Here is a 27,671-nt window from a genome sequence, read left to right on the forward strand (position 1 = left end):
ATTAGCACTATAGGTAAAATGAGTGGGACATTTATGTACGAAATTTAATCTTGTTAAATTTTTTACTGGCATGTTTTTAAAGTTACTCAAGAGAAACGCATTTGATGGTCACATTTGTATTGTAAGTAGGCTATTTAGGTTTTTATGTTGGTAACGTCACGTAGTGCTCTCTATGAAAATCACTGGCTGTGCTGTGTGCAGTCTGTGGCTGGTTGGCATTGTTGGATATTCGCTATTGCAGCGTTCGGCAGTTGGATGTGAACAGCGCGTAGCGTTGTGCAGTTGGAGGTGAGCCGCCAGCAGTGGTTGATGTGGGGAGAGAGATGGCAGAATTTTGAGAGCAGACGATCTGGACGTGTGTCCGTCAGAAAAAGGAAATTTGTGGGACTGGATGACATGAATTGATATATATATATATATATATATATATATATATATATATATATATATATATATATATATATATAATGACTTTTGAACTCTATTAAGGTAAATACATTGTTTGTTCTCTATCAAAATCTTTCATTTGCTAACTATGCCTATCAGTAGTTTCTGCCTTCAGTAGTTGGAATCTTTTATTTAGCTGGCAGTATGGGCGCTCGCTGTATTGCGGTAGTTCGAGTAACGAAGATTTTTGTGTGGTGATTCATGTAAGGTATAGGTTATTGTTAGTCAGGGCCATTCTTTTGTAGGGATTATTGAAAGTTGCACTGCATTGCGCCAAGAACAATATTGTGTGTCGGTTTAGTGTTGATCAGAATAAATAAAGAGAGAAACGTCTTAGTACGTTCAGTTTTGCTTGTTGTTGTTGTTGTTGTTGTGGTCTTCAGTCCTGAGACTGGTTTGATGCAGCTCTCCATGCTACTCTATCCTGTGCAAGCTTCTTCATCTCCCAGTACCTACTGCAACCTACATCCTTCTGAATTTGATTAGTGTATTCATCTCCCTCTACGATTTTTACCCTCCACACTGCCCTCCAATACTAAATTGGTGATCCTTGATGCCTCAACACATGTCCTACCAACCGATCCCTTCTTCTAGTCAAGTTGTGCCACAAACTTCTCTTCTCCCCAATCCTATTCAATACTTCCTCATTAGTTATGTGATCTACCCATCTAATCTTCAGCATTCTTCTGTAGCGCCACATTTCGAAAGCTTATATTCTCTTCTTGTCCAAACTATTTATCGTCCATGTTTCACTTCCATACATGGCTACACTCCATACAAATACTTTCAGAAACGACTTCCTGATACTTAAATCAATACTTGATGTTAACAAATTTCTCTTCTTCAGAAACGCTTTCCTTGCCATTGCCAGTCTACATTTTATATCCTCTCTACTTCGACCATCATCAGTTATTTTGCTCCCCAAATAGCAAAATTCCTTTACTACTTTAAGTGTCTCATTTCCTAATCTAATTCCCTCAGCATCACCCGACTTAATTCGACTACATTCCATTATTTTCGTTTTGCTTTTGTTGATGTTCATCTTATATCCTCGTTTCAAGACACTGTCCATTCCGTTCAACTGCTCTTCCAAGTCCTTTGCTGTCTCTGACAGAATTACAATGTCATCGGCGAACCTCAAAGTTTTTGTTTCTTCTCCATGGATTTTAATACCTACTCCAAATTTTTCTTTTGTTTCCTTTACTGCTTGCTCAATATACAGATTGAATAACATCGGGGAGAGGCTACAACCTTGTCTCATTCCCTTCCCAATCACTGCTCCCCTTTGAGGTCCCTCGACTCTTATAACTGCCACCTGGTTTCTGTACAAATTGTAAATAGCCTTTCGCTCCCTGTATTTTACCCCTGCCACCTTTAGAATTAGAAAGAAAGTATTCCAGTCAACACTGTCAAAAGTTTTCTCTAAGTCTACAAATGCTAGGAACGTAGGTTTGCCTTTCCTTAATCTTCCTTATAAGATAAGTCGTAAGGTTAGTATTGCCTCACGTGTTCCAATATTTCTACGGAATCCAAACTGATCTTCCCCGAGGTCGGCTTCTACTAGTTTTTCCATTCGTCTGTAAAGAATTTGTGTTAGTATTTTGCAGCTGTGACTTATTAAACTGATTGTTCGGTAATTTTCACATCTGTCAACACCTGCTTTCTTTGGGATTGGAATTATTATATTCTTCTTGAAGTCTGAGGGTATTTCGCCTGTTTCATACATCTTGCTCACCAAATAGTAGAGTTTTGTCAGGACTGGCTCTCTCAAGGCCGTCAGTAGTTCCAATGGAATGTTGTCTACTCCGGGGGCCTTGTTTCGACTCAGGTCTTTCAGTGCTCTGTCAAACTCTTCACGCAGTATTGTATCTCCCATTTCATCTTCATCTACATCCTCTTCCATTTCCATAATATTGTCCTCAAGTACATCGCCCTTGTATAGACCCTCTATATACTCCTTCCACCTTTCTGCTTTCCCTTCTTTGCTTAGAACTGGGTTTCCATCTGAGCTTTTAATATTCATACAAGTGGTTCTCTTTTCTCCAAAGGTCTCTTTAATTTTCCTGTAGGCTGTATCTATCTTACCCCTAGTGAGATAAGCCTCTACATCCTTACATTTGTCCTCTAGCCATGCCTGCTTAGCCATTTTGCGCTTCCTGTCGATCTCATTTTTGAGACGTTTGTATTCCTTTTAGCCTGCTTCATTTACTGAATTTTTATATTTTCTCCTTTCACCAATTAATTCAGTATTTCTTCTGTCACCCAAGGATTTCTACTAGCCCTCGTCTTTTTACCTACTTGATCCTCTGCTGCCTTCACTATTTCATTCCTCAAAGCCACCCATTCTTCTTCTACTGTATTTCTTTCCCCCATTCCTGTCAATTTTTCCCTTATGCTCTCCCTGAAACTCTGTACAACCTCTGGTTTAGTCGGTTTATCCAGATCCCATCTCCTTAAATTCCCACTTTTTTGCAGTTTCTTCAATTTTAATGTATAGGTCATAACCAATAGATTGTGGTCAGAATCCACATCTGGCCCTGGAAATGTCTTATAATTTAAAACCTGGCTCCTAAATCTCTGTCTTACCATTATATAATCTATCTGAAACCTGTCAGTATCTCCAGGCTTCTTCCATGTATACAACCTTCTTTATGATTCTTGAACCAAGTGTTAGCTGTTTGAAAATCAAATAACGTAAGAGGTTTTCCAGCACAGTAATTTATAAATTTTTCTAAGGAGACGTTACAGTATGTTTCTCTTGAATAATTCGAAAACTGCTGCCTGTAGCGAAAACCTTTCCCAGTACAAAATTTAATTCCATCAAATTTCCTACAAAAGAATTCTGTTTATAACTTCTGTAGGATTCACAGTTTGCGCACAACGTGTGAGAGAATATGAAAATTTTTGGTGTGGTATTCGAAGGAGTTGTGCGTTGCATAAAACCCGTGGGTAGGGGCAGCTGAATCCCCTTGAATACTACCGTATAATCATAAAAAGCTTTTGGCAGTGTTGATAGGAATATAGGCTTTCAAATTCTGTAGGTAACAGGGATAAAATACAGTGAGGGGAAGGTTATCTACAGCTAGTACAGAAACCAGAATGTTTTTTAAAGAGCGTAACTACAGCAAGAGTGTAACGTAAATATCTGTGAGAATTTATAATAAAATAGATGCCGGCCGGTGTGCTCGAGCGGTTCTAGGCGCTACAGTCTGGAACCGCGCGACAGCTACGGTCGCAGGTTCGAATCCTGCCTCGGGCATGGATGTGTGTGATGTCCTCAGGTTAGTTAGGTTTAAGTAATTCTAAGTTCTAAGGGACTGATGACCTCAGATGTTAAGTCCCATAGTGCTCAGAGCTATTTGAACCAATAAAATAGATTACTTCAGGAAAGAATCCTGTTGTTTCCTTCAGAGCGAGTTTTTTTTCTTTATTGTTATTTCATTACCTCGTCCCAAAAGGGCGAGAGTAGACTGGAAGCGGAACAACACTCTTCAGCCAAAAGGATTTTACATATAACTCGGTTTCAGATACAAAATTTGAAAAGAATTAACTATGTAAGAGTGTTTTGAAATACATCAAAGGACGCTTTTCATTGATGACATTTAAAATGAAAATTAAAACAAACATTGTACTGTATTAATCCTACACTTCGCTACCTCTTGATGGGATGGCTGCGTTTTGGAGAAACAGTGTCGAGGGGGAAGGTACATTGGTCGTTTGGAGTAGTTAAAGTGTTCATGAAGGTACTGGTTACAGGTGGGTGTAGGATAACGTGGGAGGATGGCTGGTAGATCATGGGATGCGGACCAGGCTAAATTTAAGAGGAGGAAAGGAAAGAGAGGGATGAGAAGGAAGAGGAGGTCTTAAATTGAAAAGGGATAGGCAGGAGCGGGTTAAATCTTAAAGGAGAGACAGATGTGAGGGCGGTTCAAAAATGGCTCTGAGCACTATGGGACTTAAGATCTGAGGTCATCAGTCCCCTAGACTTAGAACTACCTAAACTTAACTAACCTAAGGACATCACACACATCCATGCCCGAGGCAGGATTCGAACCTACGACCGTAGCAGTCGCGCGGTTCCAGACTGTAGCACCTACAACCGATCGGCCACTCCGGCCGGCTGTGAGGACGGACTTGGTTGTTAGGTAGTGGTCCTCTATTATATTTCGCTAGGAGAGGATAAGAGAAGTGGGTAAGTGTAGCGTTGGTATGATATACTGATTTACGAGCAGGGGACAACAATGGCGCGTTTCGAGTCGAGTTTGCGGAAACTGTAGTAGACTGGGTGTAATAGTGTAGGTGCTGATATTATAGTATGTGGTACCTTAATATGTACACATATCAGTGTGTTGGTTGCGCTTTCTCTGCATCTAACAGTCTTCCCGCAAATAAGTCACTTAATTTACTACGTGATTTTTCTCTGCACGATCGTTAATTGCATCATTAAGTGGACTACACCTGTCAGTATAGACTAATCACTTTGCGTCGACTCGTCCCCACTTCAACACTTGACCTGCTATCCAAAGGAAAAATAAGCATTAAAGGCTTGCTCTTGCCACATGTGCTTGGAGGTTGTAACTAACCTAAAAACATCCTACTTGTAATAGCTATAATTATTAGTCTGCAGATGACGTAAATACTGATGTAATGTTGTTCGCTACACCGTAGTCAGTAACCAATAAAAAATATCTGCACTTGTACTCGTTAACCCCGTATACGAAGATACTCAGTGCGGACAAGGAGATGGGGGAAAGAGATGAGCTGGTAAAGGCAAGCGTCTCGTACACGAAAATATCAAAGAGACAGAGAAACGCCCGCTTGTACAAATCCCCAAATTACTAGAAGGAAAATGTACACACATCGAAGTAACCTTCTGTTAGTGAATTAATGAAAATCCGTTCCAATTCAAAGTAAGAATTTCATTAAGTCACAACAGGTTTCGGCCTTTACATCAAGCAATTTTCAGTTGAATTTGGCATTGCCATTGCTAATGCGTAATATGATGGATACATAAATATTTTACTTAATAGGAGATAAAAAGTGTCAGATACATAAACCAAAAGTACAGGACCAATATATAACTTACATATTGCTGTGGAGAGGCAAATTGAAATTATAAAAAAAGTAAGTCGAGTGGATTTAAAAAAAAGTTATGTACCCAACGACATTACGAGAAAAGTGAACGTGGTGTGATTGTCAAAACTGTACAATTCGATACATTAAAAGTTTTGACACGCCTTTAGCTCCAAGAAATATTATAGCCTTTTTTATATTTAATAAGAGTGTAAAATACTTGCATTGGACGGAATTTCCTAGTCGAGTGTTAAGTTATGTTGTCTAGCGTGTAAATGATAAACCACAGGGAACTTTTTAGATACATCTAACTTTTATTTTTTTTATCATTTAACATTGCTTCTCTACCGCTCAATGTAAGTTACATATTTTTCCTGTACTTTTACTTTACATGTCTAAGCTTTGTTTTTTTTATCTCCTTTTATGTAAAATATTGTGCAGTAACAATGGTAGTTTCATATTCACTTTAAAATGGCCTGATTACGGACAGAAACCCATCGTAAAAATAAAAAATAAAAAATTACTAGCAAATGGAGCGGCTTTCTTTTCCCCTCAGGGGTGGATCGCTCAATTGCCATTCCAGTCCTCCAAACATTACCCTCAATTAGTAATATCTCTCAGAATTTTTCGGCATGATTAATTAATGGTGTGCTTCCAGTTCTCCTGCTGAGATGTTGTTTCGTAGGTTGTCGAAATATTTTGGATAAAATGGAAGCAACAACACGACAGAACAGCCGTTACCGGCACCATTAACCTTAAGTTAGATGCTGCATTTAGACAGTTCCCTCCAAACATAATAATAAACTAACATTTTGTTATTCAATAATTAATTTTTCTCTGCACAATGGAATTTGCTCTGATATGAAATTTCCTGGCCGATTAGAACTGTGTGCCAGACCGGGACACGAACCCGGGAGCTCTGCCTTTAGCAGGTAAGTCCCCTTTTTTTTAATTGGCTGCATTGAATCTAGAATAACAGCAGACGGCGAAGTATCGATATAATCAATACCGATGAAATAGCTTGTTGTTGCAACAACAATGATGACATGCGTAGCGCACCAGGACGATTCATATGTGAACTGGGTCACAAAAACTCTTTAGCGCTTTAAGGAGTACTGCTGTCTTTGATGCTATGACATAATGGTATTGTACTTCTTAGTTACCGGTGGCCGAGCGGTATAGCCGCGCGGTCTGGGGCGTCTTGCCACGGTTTGTGCGGCTACCCCCGTCGGAGGTTCGAGTCCTCCCTCGAGCATGGATGTTGTGTTGTCCTTAGCGTAAGTTAGTCTAAGTTAGTTTAAGTAGTGTGTAAGACTAGGGGCCGATGACCTTAGCAGTTTGGTCCCTTAGCAATTCACACACAGTTATCGGTGGCTTTTGGAATTTTCCAAGCTGAGCGCGCCTTTTCTCTGCGGGGAAAATTGTGTTGTCTTTTCTTATACAGGGTGAGCCACCTAACATTACCGCTGGATATATTTCGTAAACCACATCAAATACTGACGAATCGATTCCACAGACCGAACGTGAGGAGAGGGGCTAGTGTAATTGGTTAACAAATCATAAAAAAATGCACGGAAGTATGTTTTTTAACACAAACCTATGTTTTTTTTTAAATGGAACCCCGTTAGTTTTGTTAGCACATCAGAACATATAAACAAATACGTAATCAGTGCCGTTTGTTGCATTGTAAAATGTTAATTACATCCGGAGATATTGTAGCCTAAAGCTGACGCCTGAGCACCACTTCTCCGCTGTTCGATCGTGTGTATCGGAGAGCACCGAATTACGTAGGGATCCAAAGGGAACGGTGATGGACATTAGGTACAGAAGAGACTGGAACACTACATTACGTCCGCATGTTAACACCTTTTTATTGGTCTTTTTCACTGACGCACATGTACATTACCATGAGGGGTGAGGTACACGTACACACGTGGTTTCCGTTTTCAATTACGGAGTGGAATAGAGTATGTTCCGACATGTCAGGCCAATAGATGTTCAATGTGGTGGCCATCATTTGCTGCACACAATTGCAATCTCTGGCGTAATGAATGTCGTACACGCCGCAGTAAATCTGGTGTAATGCCGCAGCAGGCTGCCAGAAGACGTTGTTTCATATCCTCTGGGGTTGTAGGCACATCACGGTACACACGGTACATGATGGCCACCACATTGAACATCTATTGGCCTGACATGTCGCGACACACTCTATTCCACTCCGTAATTGAAAACGGAAACCACGTGTGTACGTTTACCTCACCCCTCATGGTAATGTACATGTGCGCCAGTGAAAAAGACCAATAAAAAGGTGTTAGCATGTGGAAGTAATGTGCTGTTCCAGTGTCTTCTGTACCTAAGGTCCATCACCGTTCCCTTTGGATCCCCACGTAATTCGGTGCTCTCCGATACACACGATCGAACAGCGGGGGAGTGGTACTCAAGCGTCAACTTTAGGTTACAATATCTCCGGATGTAATTAACATTTTACAATGCAACAAACGGCACTAATTACGTATTTGTTTATATGTTCTGATGTGCTAACAAAACTAACGGGGTTCGATTTAAAAAAACGTAGGTTTGTGTTAAAAAACATACTTCCGTGCATTTTTTTATGGCTTGTATTAAACAATTACACTAGCCCCTCTCCTCACGTTCGGTCTGTGGAATCGGGTCGTCAGTATTTGATGTGGTTTACGAAATATATCTAGCGGTAACTTTAGGTGACTCACCCTGTATAAGAGTGAGTGGGCGAAGAGTCGTCGTTTGGATTATGTACCGAATGGTCATGCGGAGTCGTTTCGCGCATAATTGGTATAAAACATTTTCTGAAGAGTTTAATGAAGAACCGAATGTGTTACGTCGCGTAGCCGAATAAAAGTGATTTGTGATTCGATTTATTCGCGGAAAAGCCCGCAGTATTATTTATGAAATAATGTAAAAAGAAACAGGACTGTGGATGTTGATCGGTAACTTTGCTATAGGAATATATTGCTGTTTAGACAGATTGAAAAAACGCTACCGAGAGCAATGATTAATTGGTTGACGAATGTGGAAACGCAACGTAGCAATAATTACTTCAGTATGAATGTGAAACGAAGTTAACTGTCAATACAAGAGCGGATGCACGTAGATACCGTCAGGGAGAGTGTTATTCGCCAGATCCATAATAAAACGGAGTGAGACTTATTTGTACGGTTTTTATATCAGACAGACATTTTCCGTCCCATAAGAAAAGTACTCTGACACTTGCAAATTAGAAGTGACAAAAGTGATGAGGTACCTCGTAATATTGTGCCGCACTCCCTTTTGCCCGGAGCGCAAAAACTCGACGGAGCACGAACTCAACCAGTCGTTGGAAGACCCCTGAAGAAATGTGGAGCCATAATTGCGGAAGTGTTGCCGGTACAGGAATTTGTGCACGAACTGACCTCTCGATTATACCCTGTAAGTGTTCGATGGCATTCATGTCGGGCGACCTGTGTGGCCAAATCATACGCTCGAACTGTCCAAGAATGTTCTTCAAACCAATCGCGAACAATGGTGGCTCAGTGACATATCGCATTGTCATTCATAAAAATTTCGACATTATTTGGGTACATGAAGTACATGAATGGCTGCAAATTGTCTCCAAATAGCCAAACATAATTATTTCCAGAAACTAATCGATTCAGTTGGACCAGAGGACCCAATCCATTCCATGTAAACACAGCCCACACTATTGTGGAGCCAATACCAGCTTGCACACTACCTTGTTGACAACTTGGGTCCATCGCGTCGTGGGGTTTACGCAGCACTCGAACCTTACCATCAGCTCTTACCAACAGAAATCGAGACTCATCTGATCAGGCCACGGTTTTCCAGCCGTCTAGGTTTCAACCGACATGGTCACGAACTCAGGAGAGGCTATCGTGCTGTTAGCAAAGGCACTCGCGTTGGTCGCCTACTGCCATACCCAACTGACGCCAAATTTCACCGCACTGTCCTAACAGATACTTTCGTCGCACGTCCCCCGTTGATTTCTGCGGTTAATTCGCGCAGTGTTGTTCGTCTCTTAGCACTGACAACTCTAAGTAAACGTCGATACTCTCGGTTGTTAAGTGGTGAGCGGTAATGCCTGAAATTTGGTATTCTCGGCACACTCTTGACACAGTGGATCACGGAATAATGAATTCCCCAACGATTTTCGAAAAGGAGTGTTCCATGCGTCTAGCTCCAGCTGCCATTCCGCGTTCAGACTCTGTTAATTCCCGTCATGCGGCCATAATCATGTCGGAAACCTTTTCACGTGAATCACTCGGGTTCAAATGACAGTTCCGCGAATGCAATGCATTTTTATGCCATGTGTACGCTGTACTAGCGCCATCTGTATACGTCCAAATCCATCCCATGACTTATGCCACCTCGCTCCATATCTACATCTACATCCATACTCCGCAAGCCACCTGACGGTGTGTGGTGGAGGGTACCCTGACCACCTCTATCGGTTCCCCCTTCTATTCCAGTCTCGTATTGTTCGTGGAAAGAAGGATTGTCGGTATGCTTCTGTGTGGGCTCTAATCTCTCTGATTTTATCCTCATGGTCTCTTCGCGAGGTATACGTAGGAGGGAGCAATGTACTGCTTGACTCTTCGGTGAAGGTATGTTCTCGAAACTTTGACGAAAGCCCGTACCGAGCTACTGAGCGTCTCTCCTGCAGAGTCTTCCACTGGAGTTTATCTATCATCTCCGTAACGCTTTCGCGATTACTAAATGATCCTGTAACGAAGCGCGCTGCTCTCCGTTGGATCTTCTCTATCTCTTCTATCAACCCTATCTGGTACGGATCCCACACTGCTGAGCAGTATTCAAGTAGTGGGCGAACAAGCGTACTGTAACCTACTTCCTTTGTTTTCGGATTGCATTTCCTTAGGATTCTTCCAATGAATCTCAGTCTGGCATCTGCTTTACCGACGATCAACTTCATATGATCATTCCATTTTAAATCACTCCTAATGTGTACTCCCAGATAATTTATGGAATTAACTGCTTCCAGTTGCTGACCTGCTATTTTGTAGCTAAGTGATAAGGGATCTATCTTTCTATGTATTCGCAGCACATTACACTTGTCTACATTGAGATTCAATTGCCATTCCCTGCACCAAGCGTCAATTCGCTGCAGATCCTCCTGCATTTCAGTACAATTTTCCATTGTTACAACCTCTCGATACACCACAGCATGATCTGCAAAAAGCCTCAGTGATCTTCCGATGTCATCCACAAGGTCATTTATGTATATTGTGAATAGCAACGGTCCTACGACACCCCCCTGCGGCACACCTGAAATCACTCTTACTTCGGAAGACTTCTCTCCATTGAGAATGACATGCTGCGTTCTGTTATCTAGGAACTCTTCAATCCAATCACACAATTGGTCTGATAGTCCATATGCTCTTACTTTGTTCATTAAACGACTGTGGGGAACTGTATCGAACGCCTTGCGGAAGTCAAGAAACACGGCATCTACCTGTGAACCCGTGTCTATGGCCCTCTGAGTCTCGTGGACGAATAGCGCGAGCTGGGTTTCACAGGACCGTCTTTTTCGAAATCCATGCTGATTCCTACAGAGTAGATTTCTAGTCTCCATAAGTGATACGTGCACGAGGTCAGAATTATTTTGTAATGAAGCGTGCCTTCTTAGTAAAGCTACAAAACTCGAGTTCGACAGCCTCGAAAATACGTTAACAAATCAAATCAAAGTTTCTTCACAATACCTTCGATTTAACATGTACAGAAATCTCATGCGACTCCTCTTTGGGCTCCACTGAGTAGGCTTTGTTTCCTTCTTGTGCTGTTATTGTCCCGCTGACGACGCTAAAAGTAAAAAAGAAAAATCCGGTGTCCACAAATACGTCGCAAAATCCGCTCTCGTGTTACCACGGATCGACTGCTGCGAATTTCACGGAGATGTGTGTTAAGCTCGGTGCACACGGCTGTCGGTTGTCAGTTGTCTTCCGTGAAACATGGCGCCGAGCCTGGCAGCGCTTTCGTTCGCAAGAGCAAAAGCAGACGGCGCGGAAGAAAAGGCCCCGGTACTCCGAGGCTAAAGACCTCTGCAGATGGAACAATGGCGCGCTTGTTTCTGCTACGCGACAGCGGAATAATCTCTCTGGCTGCGGGAACAGAAACAAACGGGCGACATTACCGAGGGGAACCTTTTCCGTCGTTACAAACTAAAGAAAAGTTTCATATTCGAGTAGTTTGCTGTATGATCTCCCTCTTTACTGATGTTGCCGAGAATAATTGGCCACAAATATGTTACACACTGCGTTCCCGAACCCCACAGACATAATTTCGTTTTTTTTTTTCTTTTTCATTAATATTTCCTGAGTATTTTGGTGTAATTGACCTATATTCTTCCTTGGCTCGTTACAGAGTAGTAAAGTAATCCTGATTTATTCGGTTTATTACCTCAATTACCTTTGTTTATGTCAAGATACGTTCACAACAGTGAAAAAACCCTATAACATGCAATCATCAAGATCCAGAATGAGATTTTCACTCTGCAGCGGAGTGTGCGCTGATATGAAACTTCCTGGCAGATTAAAACTGTGTGCCCGACCGAGACTCGAACTCGGGACCTTTGCCTTTCGCGGGCAAGTGCTCTACCATCTGAGCTACCGAAGCACGACTCACGCCCGGTACTCACAGCTTTACTTCTGCCAGTACCTCGTCTCCTACCTTCCAAACTTTACAGAAGCTCTCCTGCGAACCTTGCAGAACTAGCACTCCTGAAAGAAAGGATATTGCGGAGACATGGCTTAGCCACAGCCTGGGGGATGTTTCCAGAATGAGATTTTCACTCTGCAGCGGAGTGTGCGCTGATATGAAACTTCCTGGCAGATTAAAACTGTGTGCCCGACCGAGACTCGAACTGGTTCGCAGGAGAGCTTCTGTAAAGTTTGGAAGGTAGGAGACGAGGTACTGGCAGAAGTAAAGCTGTGAGTACCGGGCGTGAGTCGTGCTTCGGTAGCTCAGATGGTAGAGCACTTGCCCGCGAAAGGCAAAGGTCCCGAGTTCGAGTCTCGGTCGGGCACACAGTTTTAATCTGCCAGGAAGTTTCAATCATCAAGATGTACATCACAAAAAACAGATTAATGCAATGACTCTCAGACGAGACATATACATTTTCATCACACTGTGTTCAGTCCGTTCTGTCAGCGTACAGTACAGCACGGATAAATGCAGAACTGTTCCCTTACAAGTGTTGCTCGAAATGTCGGTCAGCATCATCACGACAAAGTGTACAGAGACTCACCATAGATCGTCATATACGCTCAGGAATCCCAAGAGTTTGGCGTACTACTTCTGCGACTGCGACAATCCTAACAACCAATTCCGTGTGAGTATTGATCGGATTCTCACAAACTAGGCCCCACAGCTGGCCTTGGAAGAGGACCACCGTGACCAATCCATTGTTGTCCAAACTGTTCATCAGTTTGGTTCATAGCATTGAGTGGTTAGTGTTTAAGCGCCCCGTCACGGTGAAACTACACAAGCCGTCGAATTCTCAGCGTAGATATTCTGGGAACTGTTGGGAGGACATTTTGAAAGAACGTTTATCGTGAAATATGTAAGGTTCAATCACATACTCGTTGACGTATCATAGCACACAATGACAGTGACTAGTCGCAGAATGGCCACCTTGTCCAGCCGTTGTCTGTTTTGGTGTTCTTGTAGTGCCTTCATCTGTCGCCGTAATAGACTGATTCACGTGTAATGTTCTGATCAAGGGCGAGTCGCCAGTCTTTCTTGAGACTCTTTCTTTCCCTGATGAAATTCAAAATTTCAGACGGTAGTGACAGGGCTAGGTGACCTGTTCTTCTCTGCTGTGGCGCCGGAAGCTGCAAAGCATCCCCAGTGGCGTCGCTTAGGTTCAAGTCTGCACTGTTCGCGTCAACATTGTCATCTAGTTGCTGTTCTTGTAGATGATGCGTAAGATGCTGTGAGAGTGATTCACAGTTGGTCTTCGTGTATAAGGTGCATTGGCTCAGGGCCTATTTTGAAGACAACAGGTCGGTGGTGTGATGTCAAGGCGTGCACAACACCCGCCTCGACAAAGTACTGGTTATGGTGATGTCCAGGCAGTCCAGTGTTTCCCTACTGTGGGGGTAGATGGTTGCCTCCTCAGGTCCGCTAACTTGGCCGTTTGCTTGTTCTGCGGCTCGGAGGTGCTCGTGTGGGACTTCCATGCAACATGTTTCGCGATGAAGTTGCCTGCTATGAACAACTCCCAGCGTCCCTTGCGTCGTTAGGGTCAAGTTTTAATTGTGGTGAGCGGTAGGCAGTTTTGAACGTCACGAGACCTTGGGAAGTCGACCGTTCGTAGTGCCGGTTTTCACACTGCATAGCGGCGGAAGGCGAGCCCGAACCCGGCCGTCAGTCGGTCATGTCGGTGACTATCAGTGCAGACTTAGTGTGTTTTCTTTACAAGGCATATATCAATACTCACGTCTTGTGTCAACTGTCAGGATGCCAAGAGCTGTGGTTATAATACGGACACTATATCGTGGAAGTTTTAGGTGGGGAGTGTTTTGAACTATGGTTGTGTAAGATACCGGTAGATGTCGAGCCTAAAGTACCACTGCCAACCTCAGCAATCAATTGCGCCATGGCCATTATCAAATGCTTTGTGTACTCCAGTTTGCTTTGTGTTGTAGATTGCTTTTTTTTCTTATTTTGAAATGAGTGAAGAGGGTAATCCTGGTGCATAAAGTGATTCTGATGCGACTCTCACCACAATGAAAGGAATCAGCGATCCCTTTGACTGTAATGTCAGTTCTGCTTTCCTCTGACAGGACATGGGGGTTGAACCCCTCTATCATCATCCACACCTACAAATCCTTAATCCGTCCCATCCTCTGTTATGCCAGTCCCACCTGGATATCCGCCCCCCACCTCAACTTTTATAAGTCCCTCCAGATCCTCGTCGCCATGCACTCTGCCTCGCCTTCCGTATACACCTCCCGTCTCCCATGTGGATCCTCTACAACATGATTCCTTTCCCCTATCTGCTCCTTTTCCTCCAACATACCTGCGTCCTCTACACCTCCTCCCGACTTGATCCCCCTCACCCCCTGGTTGCTCCTCTCCTCTCCAACCCCTGCCCTCTGCCACAACTTCACCGTTGTGACCCCCCTACCCTCCACCTCTATACCCTTCTCTCCTTTCCGAAGGTGGCTTCCATCAACTCCTCCTCCCAGATGATGCCCTCTCTCCCTCCATTTATCCCTCCTATCGACTCTGATCCTCACCTCTCCCTCCCTGCCTCTGTCCTTTTCCCAGGCTCCCTCTCCCCCACCTTCCATCCTGTTTTTTCCCTGCCTATTCTCTCTCTGACTCCCTTCTCTCCCCCCGTGTCCTTTTTCTCTCCCCTACTCTGCCTTTCCCACTCCTCACATCCGCCCAACTCCTCCTTTTTCTACGTCTCCTCCCTCCATCGGCTCCCCCCTTTTTTCTTTTCCGCTGATCCTCCCCCCTTTTTCCCCTCTTCGGTCCAGGTGCTCCCCCCCCCCCCCCCACCTGCCGCCGTGTCGCCTCTATAGTGCTGTTTTAAGTGAGTGTTCAGTGTTGTGTGCCCCTATCAGTGTTGCAAACAGCCACCATACAGTCGCTAGTTGTGGTTTTTTATCTTGTGTGAACAGAAACCAGACTGTCGTCATGTTTTTTAATTGTTCCTGTCTATTTACTATGTGTTTTAATCAACATCACCGACCGTTTGTTTTTATATTTTCTTCGCATCTGTTTCTCCATGTTTCAGTTTTTAACAGTCCCCTTTTTATCGCCTGCTTTTATTGTTCTCATATCTCCTAACTCTGTTTTTTAACTTTTCTGTAGGCTGCAGTGCGGCGTATTGTGCTGCTCCCACCCGCCCCCACCTCTGGGGGAGGGGGGGGGGGGAATCGAATTCCAATAAAGAAAAAAAAATCTGCTTTCATGGAAGCACAGAACGCGGACGTAGGATGGCAGCCCTTCGAGAGGGAGGTAGGGACTATTCTCCCGGACGCTCCTCTCCCCTCGGACAGTCTCAGTTTAAGTTCTCGTTTGTTTACGGTTGCGGCTGACTGCCATGATATACTGTCCAATATACGAGGCTTGTACGAGTATAAATGGTACTTGCTTCATAAAGTCTCAGATATCAGACAATTCCGGACGTGTCTTCTTCTTCATGCTAGGAGTGTCTGGCTGCTCTACGGTTCTCGGCATTGCGTGAGAGGATGTAGTTTCTGCTTTTGTCGTCTTTTTTCTGCTGCCCTGTAGCTTCTGACTACATCTGAGGCTAATATGTCAGACTTCACACTTGCAGCGCGTCATTCCATGAGCTGTTTCTTCAGCATGTCGTCCGCTGGTTGCCACTGGTGCGCGGTGAAATGAACTTGTTTTGGAACTGTTTCTCTCCTTCCAGAGGCGGAGGACCAATGCTACAGAGCAATACGACAGGGAGCACAATGACTGTTTGACACTGACTAACATTTGCAATCGATAGAAAACAAGGGTCCATGTTCAGTGCAACTACACTCCTGGAAATGGAAAAAAGAACACATTGACACCGGTGTGTCAGACCCACCATACTTGCTCCGGACACTGCGAGAGGGCTGTACAAGCAATGATCACACGCACGGCACAGCGGACACACCAGGAACCGCGGTGTTGGCCGTCGAATGGCGCTAGCTGCGCAGCATTTGTGCACCGCCGCCGTCAGTGTCAGCCAGTTAGCCGTGGCATACGGAGCTCCATCGCAGTCTTTAACACTGGTAGCATGCCGCGACAGCGTGGACGTGAACCGTATGTGCAGTTGACGGACTTTGAGCGAGGGCGTATAGTGGGCATGCGGGAGGCCGGGTGGACGTACCGCCGAATTGCTCAACACGTGGGGCGTGAGGTCTCCACAGTACATCGATGTTGTCGCCAGGGGTCGGCGGAAGGTGCACGTGCCCGTCGACCTGGGACCGGACCGCAGCGACGCACGGATGCACGCCAAGACCGTAGGATCCTACGCAGTGCCGTAGGGGACCGCACCGCCACTTCCCAGCAAATTAGGGACACTGTTGCTCCTGGGGTATCGGCGAGGACCATTCGCAACCGTCTCCATGAAGCTGGGCTACGGTCCCGCACACCGTTAGGCCGTCTTCCGCTCACGCCCCAACATCGTGCAGCCCGCCTCCAGTGGTGTCGCGACAGGCGTGAATGGAGGGACGAATGGAGACGTGTCGTCTTCAGCGATGAGAGTCCCTTCTGCCTTGGTGCCAATGATGGTCGTATGCGTGTTTGGCGCCGTGCAGGTGAGCGCCACAATCAGGACTGCATACGACCGAGGCACACAGGGCCAACACCCGGCATCATGGTGTGGGGAGCGATCTCCTACACTGGCCGTACACCACTGGTGATCGTCGAGGGGACACTGAATAGTGCACGGTACATCCAAACCGTCATCGAACCCATCGTTCTACCATTCCTAGACCGGCAAGGGAACTTGCTGTTCCAACAGGACAATGCACGTCCGCATGTATCCCGTGCCACCCAACGTGCTCTAGAAGGTGTAAGTCAACTACCCTGGCCAGCAGGATCTCCGGATCTGTCCCCCATTGAGCATGTTTGGGACTGGATGAAGCGTCGTCTCACGCGGTCTGCACGTCCAGCACGAACGCTGGTCCAACTGAGGCGCCAGGTGGAAATGGCATGGCAAGCCGTTCCACAGGACTACATCCAGCATCTCTACTATCGTCTCCATGGGAGAATAGCAGCCTGCATTGCTGCGAAAGGTGGATATACACTGTACTAGTGCCGACATTGTGCATGCTCTGTTGCCTGTGTCTATGTGCCTGTGGTTCTGTCAGTGTGATCATGTGATTTATCTGACCCCAGGAATGTGTCAATAAAGTTTCCCCTTCCTGTGACGATGAATTCACGGTGTTCTTATTTCAATTTCCAGGAGTGTAGATAGAGTCCTGCATATCTCCTCCTCAGTATTACTTTGGACAACATTGCTTGTCCTCATATATAATATGTGAGCAGAGCATGGGAGGGTCCCTAGCTGTACTCTGCCGCATCAAGGCAGAACATGAAGATTCTAACTGTCCAGCCACCTGGTGTCTTCTACAGATCTCTCTGCTCAGAAGCACCTCCTACATCATTGTTTCGTATCTCTTGATGTGTGGCAGAAACTTGCTGGCGAGTGGACCAAGACTTTTAACGCTACTAATTGAAAAAACAAATAGTGAAGCTAGTGACTCTTGTAATAAACAAAATGATGTAACAGGCAACGCCACAAATTGGTAACAAGTGATGTAATAGAAGTCCGACTATAGTGTAATGCGTTGCATAGTTCCAGTAAGTAACAATGACAATCCTTATTCATAAAATACTGTGCATAAATAACATAACAAAATAAACTTTCTATTTACACACACCAGCCTGCATTGCTTACCGAGACACGCTATATAAAAGTAATTGCATATGCGGCGCGCAACTAACACGTAGAATGTGCGGCTTACCGCCTACGCCATATCGTGCAGCCGCTCCAAATGGGTGCACTCGACTACTACAGCCAGGCCAGAACACTTTGCTCGGTGCGCATTTTTGGCAAGTCGAAGATGCACTAAGTGCGTCTGCATTACATGATCACAGGATACAGGTGATGAAGATGATGTGAAGAAAGTGTATGGCTTCTTAGTACTGAGGATCACTGTGAAAACTGCCAGTCAAGTCTGAATATATATTTTAAAGAAGTGTTAATAAATGAGAGCTATGTCTGTACATCACCCCACCTCTTCCCTCATAATGGAACTAATATTTACTTTCTCAGTTACTGAGTGAAGCCAGAAATGTCACGGAAAACATCCTCGTGTTTCCATGTTTCATATATTGACAGCATCTGTAATTCACTGGGTGCTGTTGTGAGCAGTGCAGTTGTTTCCTTGGCGAGATCGCTTGTTCTGTTGGCTCGCCCCTTGCCACACCTTACGCATCGTAGAAGTTTTACGTTCCGTACCACATAAACTTTTGATGTTTAAAAATATTTTTTGCTTGACTTTATTATGAAGAAAAATTGACTTAGCTCTTTCTTTGCCCTTATCCTTCAAGTGTAACACTGAGCCGAAAGCTTTTGTTTCGTTCCACGGTGGCAGCAGGTCGGTGGCGGAGGTGGCTGATATTCGATCGCTGGGGATCGACGCAGCGCCCCTCCGATTTGGCGTTGCCGTAACGTGACACCGGGCCAAGTCCTTGGTGTCAGGTCTCACCCTCTCCGCCCCGCCACGCAAGCACGCACTGCCTCTCGTCCCGACCACAGCCACGCCGGCTCTCAGTACTTGGATCTATGCAAACTCTGTTCCGCGTCTCATGTAGAGTTTTAAAAGGCCGAGTCAGGCTTTTGATCGTTCCCACAAGTTCCGTGCTGATGTATCTTAGTGTCTCCAACAATCCTAAAATGTTAGCTACGTCTAAGGCATCTACTGGCTGGTCAGCCCCTCGACATTACTTCAATTTCAGTGTCTCCTCTTTCAGTCCACAATTAGCAGTGTTTACGACGATCGTTCAAATTCTTTGTTCTCGTGCACAGGCACGCGCTCCCTCCGGGTACCTGCAGGTATAGACTTCGTATTTATTACCAAACACTCCTGTATTTCTAACAACGATCGTCTGCGAACTCACTGAACCGGAGATTCAGCATTGCGGAGCGCGATGACAATACTGTTTCTTTTTTCTTTTTTTTCACTTTGTTCCTGCTGAGGTCTTCACTCTGAAGACTGGTTTCATACAGCTCTCCATATTAGTCTATTCTGTGAAAGCCTCTTTATGCCTGAAAAACTACAGCAACGTATATGCATTTGAACCCGCTTAACGCATTCCTGGTTGCTCACCGAAGTGGCTTGGGTTCGATTTCTCCGCTCGGGGACTGGGTGCTGTGTTGTCTTTACATTCGTCTCGTCATAATACACATCCAAATGTTGAGAACGCTGTATAGGCGTGTACCGAAAACTGATAAATTAGAAAAAAAAACGTTTACTCCCCTCCGAAACGCACATACACTTCCTTCCAGTATGAAATTGACGATTCCTTGTTGTGTCCTTTTAAGCAATTCCTTCTTTTACTCAAACATCTCTTTTTTTCCAAATTAGATTCAGTACTTCTCATTAGTTAATCGATCTACCCATGCAATTTTCAACATTGTTCTGTACCACCACATTCCAAAAGCTATTATTCCCGTCTTCTCTGGACTGATTATCGTGCACGTTTCGATTCTGTACAAGACTACACTCCGTACAAATAGCTTCAGAGCAGACTTCCTAACACAAATTAAAATTCGGTGTTAGCAAATTTCTCTTTTTTAGAAACGCTTTTTTCGCTACTGCCTCACTGCATTTTATATCTCTCTACTTCGGCCATAGTAACTTATTTTGGTGACCAAATATAAAAACTGATCGATTACTTTTAGTGTATCATTTCCCAATCTAATTTTATCAGCATCGACTGATTTAGTTAGACTGGATTTCATGTTATTGTTCATCTTATAACTTCTGTTCAGGACTTGCATTTGTATGCATCAGTGGGCTCGCCAGCATTGTGGGGAATGAGAAAGCTCACGAATTGGCAAACTACGCAAAGAAGAATGGAATACAAGAGCGAAATATTCCAGCGATTGGCGTAATTGCTGTAGTCAGAGACATGGCCAAAACTGAATGGAGTAAGGCGTGGAAGACCGCATCTCGTAAAGATCATTGTCAGGTTGAAATTCAACCACTGCTGCCACCAATAACACCTCCGTGGAATGCACGTCGTATTATCACCAGACTGTGACTGTGGGGAGGTCAGGGACGTCAGTCACATACAGACCAGACTAGTGTTCAGAAAAAAATAGAACACCTTGAACAACTAGAGATAGGACGTTCATATTCACAGGACAGGTACATTAGTATGTTCTGCAGAAATAATTAACATTTCAGTCAGTTCGGTGCAGCATGTGTCCTTTTGCCTAGTACGCACAGGGTCTACCATGGGCCATGAAAACTTGTTCCATTCGTGATGGCATAGACGCGTATAAAGCGCGAATGGCGTCCTTTGGTGTAGCCATCCATCCTGCATTCACTTGGTTCCAAAGTTCATCTGTGGAGGTTGGCATTGGGTCATAGCATTGCACCTGTCATTTCACCATATTCCGCACATATTCGATTGGCAACAAGCCTGGTGAAGTGGCTGGCCAGGGCAAAAATCTAACATCCTCTGACACCAAGAACGCACGTGCTCCTGCAGCAACGTGTGGTCGTGGTCTACTGGGGGCCGAACCGCACAATAACCCTGGGTTCGGTGTGAGGCGGCGATGGGATGAGTGGACTGCTGTAGCCTGTTGTGGGGTTGTGTACCACTGCGGGCTACGGCGGGGACGAAGCCTCTCCGTCGTTTCTAGGTCCCCAGTTCCATACAATACAATACACTGGAAGAAGACAAGTTTCTGGCCGCACATTATATACTTAACACTACTAACAACACCTGAAAAAATCGTGGTGGACTAGTGAGAGAACAGCATCGTGTGGTGGGAGATGCAGATTAAAAATATTCAGTTTCTCATCATTTACATAAATAGAATCTTTTTTGCCCGGTTGTGTGATAAATGCTCACTTCCTGGGCCATAATGATACTTGCTTTGGGCCACACGCGCCCCGCGGCTTGGAAACATCTGCTTTACACAAAGCTAATTCGTAACACGCGTATGCGCCTACGGTGGTACGATGACGTCACAGGCAAAGCAAATATTGCGCGACAAACACGTTCAGACATGATATATCCGTTGTAGGCTCAGCCATTATTTACGCATTATTAGGCTCCTAGTTATTAGCGAATCAAACGTGCCAGTATTTCGTCACACAGGACAGTTGAACCGACGAGCGAATGAACATTTTCAAGTAAAAAGTTGCTTCCTCTACAGTTGCACTACAGAGCTGCCGATTGTCTCTTATAGTAGCTTAATATTCACATGATTGAAGAGATATTTTTCAAAGAAAATACGTACCTACATTGCCTAGAAGCTACGTTAACACTTTCTGTGTTAAGAATTCACCAGTACTTCTCATTTGCAGGTAACTATAAGAATTTGAGATGGAAAAAAGAAAATGTGTGTGGTCTGAAATTCATAGCATTCTTCACGATATTTGACGAGATGCAGCAGCACACGCGCTTGACGTCAGGGAGGAAGCGCAGGTGTATATACCCGGAGGCACATGGCTTCTGTCAACCTTTCAGAAAGCTTTTAGCGGAACAGACTCAGCGAATGCAGTCCCCACCCCTCTACTCTGGCATCCGCCAGTGAAGGGCTTTGCAGAGACGTCAAATGATTTCCACGGAGAACGATGGCGCTGTGAAAACTCCACCGTTTCTCTATCGGGCTTCTCGGATTCCCTCGGTCTGTGTCAACTCCACCAGAAACATGCGACACGCAGCTTACGGAATTTTTGTTTTAGTTTCTGTTCATACTACCTGAGGTATCAGACACATGCATTTGCCCACTTATTCTGTAAGTTGCAGTCAGGTTAATGAACCATCTTCTTTGAACTTTTTGCTGCAAAATCAGCTAAACTGAGATGTGAATTAATTATACTCTGGATAATATCTAGCCATCAGTCTTTTATTTTTTAATTCTATATCAAAGAATGGAAAAATTCGTAGGAACCAACCTCAGTGAAGATCAGTTCGGATTCCGTAGAAATGTAGGAGACTATACTGACTTTTTATACTGACCTTAAGACATATCTTAGAACATGAGTGGAAGGAAGGCAAAGCTGCATTTATAGCACTTTTATATTTAGAGAAAGATTTTGACGATGTTGGCTGAAATATTCTCTTCGTTATTAAAGGTAGCAAGGATAAGATGCAGGGAGCACAAGTTTATCAATAACTTGTACGGATACCTGACTGCAATTATAAGGGTACAAGCAAATCCAGAAACGCTCCCCAATAGCTGAATATGCATAGGAGCTGGATATCTGTTACTGGATACCTGTTTCTCCTCCCTGTCTTTGTCTATCTCCTCCTTTCCTCTACGTCAGTTGCCTGCCCCCCACTCTGTCCATCTCCTCTCCTCCCTCCCCCCCCCCTTGCTGACCTAGAGCCTCCTTTATTGTTATACCAACGAAAACTTGATTGGGAATTGAAATCGCTTAAAATAAATAGGTATATCGGTTGGGATCATTGGTATAAGGGATGTGAGAGATTTCTCGTGCTGCCGGATCTGTGAGGATAGTAGCTGCAGTGACAGTATTTCACGTAGTTGTAAACTGCGAAAGGGTGGAACTACTAAGTTCTAGTAGTTAAAGACGTTAAGCCACACAAACAACTTTCGTGTTTTCTGTGCAAACCGACTGCGAAACAGCATATAGTTGTGTATACAATTTTTGTTTAAAATTATGTATAAGGAGGAAGAATATGTGCGGGAGAATCATTGGTCTAATGGTTTAAATGCCCTGCTATCGTCAATAAAACTGACAGCGAGAAAGAAAAAGAAAGTGTACATTTTCAGAGCACAGCGCTGAACACAAAAGCTGAACAGCGTTGTTTAAAAAAAAAGTATCAAGTATGTCCGTCCAAGTGTTTATTAAAATATCGTGTAAAAATTTGAAATAAATCGGCCAAGATATTTTCGAGATGTTTCCTCTATACACACATGGTAGCGCACATAAAATTAGCCGATGTAAATATAAAGGAAATGCAGTAATTATAGAAACGAAAAACTAAAATGTACTTACCATTCATTTGCAACGAAAAATACTGTGAAAAATACATTTATGGAAGATGTTGAAAGTGATCCACTGCTGCAACATCACTACAAAGGTGTGCACGTTTAAGCATATTCAGGTACACCCGGCGTACGCCAGATATCGGTGGCAACAGTTTCACGGCTGATGTCATTCAGTTCCTGTATTCTCTGTGCATTTGATTCGTAGAACTTACTCTTCAAGTGCCCGCACAGGAAAAAAATCACATGTTAGAGCTGCCGAACATGATGGCCATAAATTTTTGCCGATAGTTCATTCCTCAGTGAAGATATTATGAACTCGTCCCAAGGATACGCGTGGCATCTTGCACCATCTTGCTGGATACGGCACACATTGCGAGGCACGAAGGAATCGTTAAAATGGCAAATGAGGGAAGTGTGGAGCAGAAAATTGTAGAGGGAGCCTAAAGTTTGACTACATTATGCAGATTTAAATGAATGTAGTTTGCAGTAGTTAGCATAAATGAAGATGTTTACACGGGTTCAAATGGTTCAAATGGCTCTAAGCACAATGGAACTTAACATCTGAGGTCATTAGTCCGCTAGACTTAGAACTACTTCAACCTAACTAACCTAAGGACATCACACACATCCATGCATGAGGCAGGATTCAAACCTACGACCGTAGCAGTAGCGCAGTTCCGGACTGAGGCGCCTTGAACCGCTCGGTCACAGCGGCCGGCGTTTACACGAGATGGATTAGCTTGGAGAGCTGCATCAAACCAGTCTTTGGACTGAAGATCACTACAACAACAAATAACGTCGGGCAATGACCAGTACAACAAGTACAAAACCCAAAAACGTAATACAAAATTAAAGTTACTTTTTGAAAAAGCGGAACCGTGTTCCCCGCTGCGTGGCTTGGAACCCAGCTTACACCCCTAGGGATGGCGGTTGTCGCTCAGACAACCGGTTTTCGGTTATATCGTTTTTTTATTCTACTCCGGTTTAATTTGTTAAAATCACTCCAAATAACCGGTTTCTGTAATAACCGATTTTCGGTTTTTTATCCTTTTATTTCCTGTAATAAATGCAGAAATCAAACAGCCATTTTGGTATCACACCGGTGTCTCGGGCGTCTTCAGACTCGTCTTCGGGCTGGAATCTCATTGACTGGAGTAGAACTGTCTTCAGTGATGAGTCCCTCTTCGAACTGAGCCCCGATGAGCGGCGATGACGTGTCTGGGGCCGCTCCGGACAGCGGTGGCATATCAACCTCATTGTCGCCCGCCACACAGCACGACAACCAGAAATGATAGTCTTGAGGTGTCATTTAATTTCATAGCAGCACCTCTTTGATTGTCATCCGCGGCACCTTTACAGCACAGTGGTTGTTGTTGTTGTTGTTGTGGTCTTCAGTCGTGAGACTGGTTTGATGCAGCTCTCCATGCTACTCTATCCTGCGCAAGCTTCTTCATCTCCCAGTACCTACTGCAACCTACATCCTTCTGACTCTGCTTAGTGTATTCATCTCTTGGTCTCCCTCTACGATTTTTACCCTCCACGCTGCCCTCCAACACTAAATTGGTGATCCCTTGATGCCTCAGAACATGTCCTACCAACCGATCCCTTCTTCTAGTCAAGTTGTGCCACAAACTCCTCCCCAATTCTATTCACAGTGGTTAGCCGACGATATTCTACGCCCCCGTTTTGTTGCCCTTCATGGCAAGCCATTCTGGGCTTACATTTCAACAGGATAATGCCCACAGCACTCGGCGAGAGTTTCAACGGCTTGTCTTCGTGCTTGTGAGACCTTATCTCGACCATCAAGGTCACTGGATTTCTCCCCATCTGAGCACGTTTGGAGAAATATGGGCAGGGCCGCAGGGCCTCCGACCAGATCGGGATTTTGACTATCTTAAGTGCCATTAAAGAGTTTGGCACGATATCCCTTAGGAGGACATCCAACAACTCTTTCCATCAGTGCCAAGCTTAATAATTTCTTGGATAACGGCCAGGGATTGGCCAACAAGTTCCTGGCTTGCACACTCTGTGAAGCTCTTTCTTTTGAAATAATCATCCAATTTTTCTAAAACTGTAATCACTTGTTTGTGTGTACACATGCATTACATCTACCTACTTCCGTCCGATTCGGATAATTCCGTCGTGGTTCGTCTGTTTTTTTATTGTCGTAGAGTACATTAAAACAGGCAGCACATCGTTTTGTAAGCGAGGAACAGAATTTAGAGCACCTGCATTATGTAACACCCTCTTCTGACAAACGGCCAACTTAGAGTTAACAAACTGTATAGCAGTTGTGCCCCGTACCCTGATAACTATCACAGATTACAACAATTATGCTATTATATTTTTCCGCTCAACACGCTGTTGTGACCGTGCGACCTCGCCGTTTCTGTTGCAGCCAAGAGGAAGAGCGCGGTGGAACTGCTTCAGGAAAGCAAGGCGTTCTACGTGAAGTCTGAGACGGTGTTGGACCGTCAGCAGCAGCTCAAGCACTCTGGCCACCTGCAAGTAACCGCCTCTCCGGGCGTCGATCCGCGGCTCCTCAGGGCTCCCAGGTGTAAGTACTTGTTGTTGTTGTTGTTGTTCTTGTTGTTGTTGTGGTCTCAGTCCAGAGACTGCTTTGATGCAGCTCTCCATGCTACTCTATACTGTGCAAGCTTCTTCATCTCTCAGTACTTACTACAACCTACATCCTTCTGAATCTGGTTAGTGTATTCATCTCTTGGTCTCCCTGTACCATTTTTACCCTCCACGCTGCCCTCCAATACTAAATTGGTGATCCCTTGATGCCTCAGAACATGTCCTACCAACCGATCCCTTCTTCTAGTCAAGTTGTGCCACAAAGTCCTCCACAATTCTATTCAATACCTCCTCATTAGTTATGTGATCTACCCATCTAATCTTCAGCATTCTTCTGTAGCACCACATTTCGAAAGCTTCTATTCTCTTCTTGTCTAAACTATTTATCGTCCACGTCTCACTTCCATACATGGCTACACTCCATACAAATACTTTCAGAAACGACTTCCTGACACTTAAATCAATACTCGATGTTAACAAATTTCTCTTCTTCAGAAACGCTTTCCTTGCCATTGCCAGTCTACATTTTATATCCTCTCTACTTCGACCATCATCAGTTATTTTGCTCCCCAAAATACATTTCCTAATGTAATTCCCTCACCATCACCAGACTTAATTCGATTGCATTCCATTATCCTCGTTTTGCTTTTGTTGATGTTCATCTTATACCCACCTTTCATGACACTGTCCATTCCTTTCAACTGCTCTTCCAAGTCGTTTGCTTTCTCTGACAGAATTACAATGTCACCGGCGAACCTTAAAGTTTTTATTTCTTCTCCATGGATTTTAATACCTACTCTGAACTTTTCTTTTGTTTCCTTTACTGCTTGCTCAATATAGAGATTGAATAGCATCTGGGATAGGCTACAACCCTCTCTCACTCCCTTCCCAACCACTGCTTCCCTTTCATGCCCCTCGACTCTTATAACTGCCATCTGGTTTCTTTACAAATTGTAAATAGCCTTTCGCTCCCTGTATTTTATCCCTGCCACCTTTAGAATTTGAAACAGAGTATTCCAGTCAACATTGTCAAAAGCTTTCTCTAAGTCTACAAATGCTAGAAACGTAGGTTTGCCTTTCCTTAATCTTTCTTCTAAGATAAGGCTTAAGGTCAGTATTGCCTCACGTGTTTCAACATTTCTACGGAATCCAAACTGATCTTCCCCGAGGTCGGCTTCTACCACTTTTTCCATTCGTCTGTAAAGAATTCGCGTTAGTATTTTGCAGCTGTGGCTTATTAAACTGATTGTTCGGTAATTTTCACATCTGTCAGCACCTGCTTTCTTTGGGATTGGAATTATTATATTCTTCTTGAAGTCTGAGGGTATTTCGCCTGTCTCATACATTTTGCTCACCAGATGGTAGAGTTTTGTCAGGACTGGCTCTCCCAAGGCTGTCAGTAGTTCTAATGGAATGTTGTCTACTCCCGGGGCCTTGTTTCGACTCAGGTCTTTAAGTGCTCTGTCAAACTCTTCACGCAGTATCGTATCTCCCATTCCATCTTCATCTACATCCTCTTCCATTTCCATAATATTGTCCTCAAGTACATCGCCCTTGTATAGTCCCTCTATGTACTCCTTCCGCCTTTCTGCTTTCCCTTCTTTGCTTAGAATTGGGTTTCCATTTGAGCTCTTGATATTTATGCAAGTGGTTCTCTTTTCTCCAAAGGTCTCTTTAATTTTCCTGTAGGCAGTATCTATCTTACCCGTCATGAGATAACCCTCTACATCCCTACATTTGTCCTCTAGCCATCCCTGCTTAGCCATTTTGCACTTCCTGTCGATCTTATTTTTGAGACGTTTGT

The 27,671-nt window shown here is 44.2% G+C and overlaps 1 protein-coding gene across 1 annotated transcript in view; it reads left to right on the top strand.

Annotated features, from left to right (window-relative positions):
• LOC126092080 (protein FAM110B) overlaps nt 1-27,671 on the top strand; it is a 501,532-nt gene that overhangs the window by 436,991 nt on the left and 36,870 nt on the right. The window contains exon 2 of the mRNA XM_049907501.1: nt 25,686-25,844. Coding sequence (XP_049763458.1) covers nt 25,686-25,844 — 159 coding nt within the window. The remainder of the gene's footprint in view (nt 1-25,685; nt 25,845-27,671) is intronic.

This window comes from Schistocerca cancellata, chromosome 7 (assembly GCF_023864275.1).
Source record: "Schistocerca cancellata isolate TAMUIC-IGC-003103 chromosome 7, iqSchCanc2.1, whole genome shotgun sequence".
Lineage (NCBI taxonomy): Eukaryota > Metazoa > Arthropoda > Insecta > Orthoptera > Acrididae > Schistocerca > Schistocerca cancellata.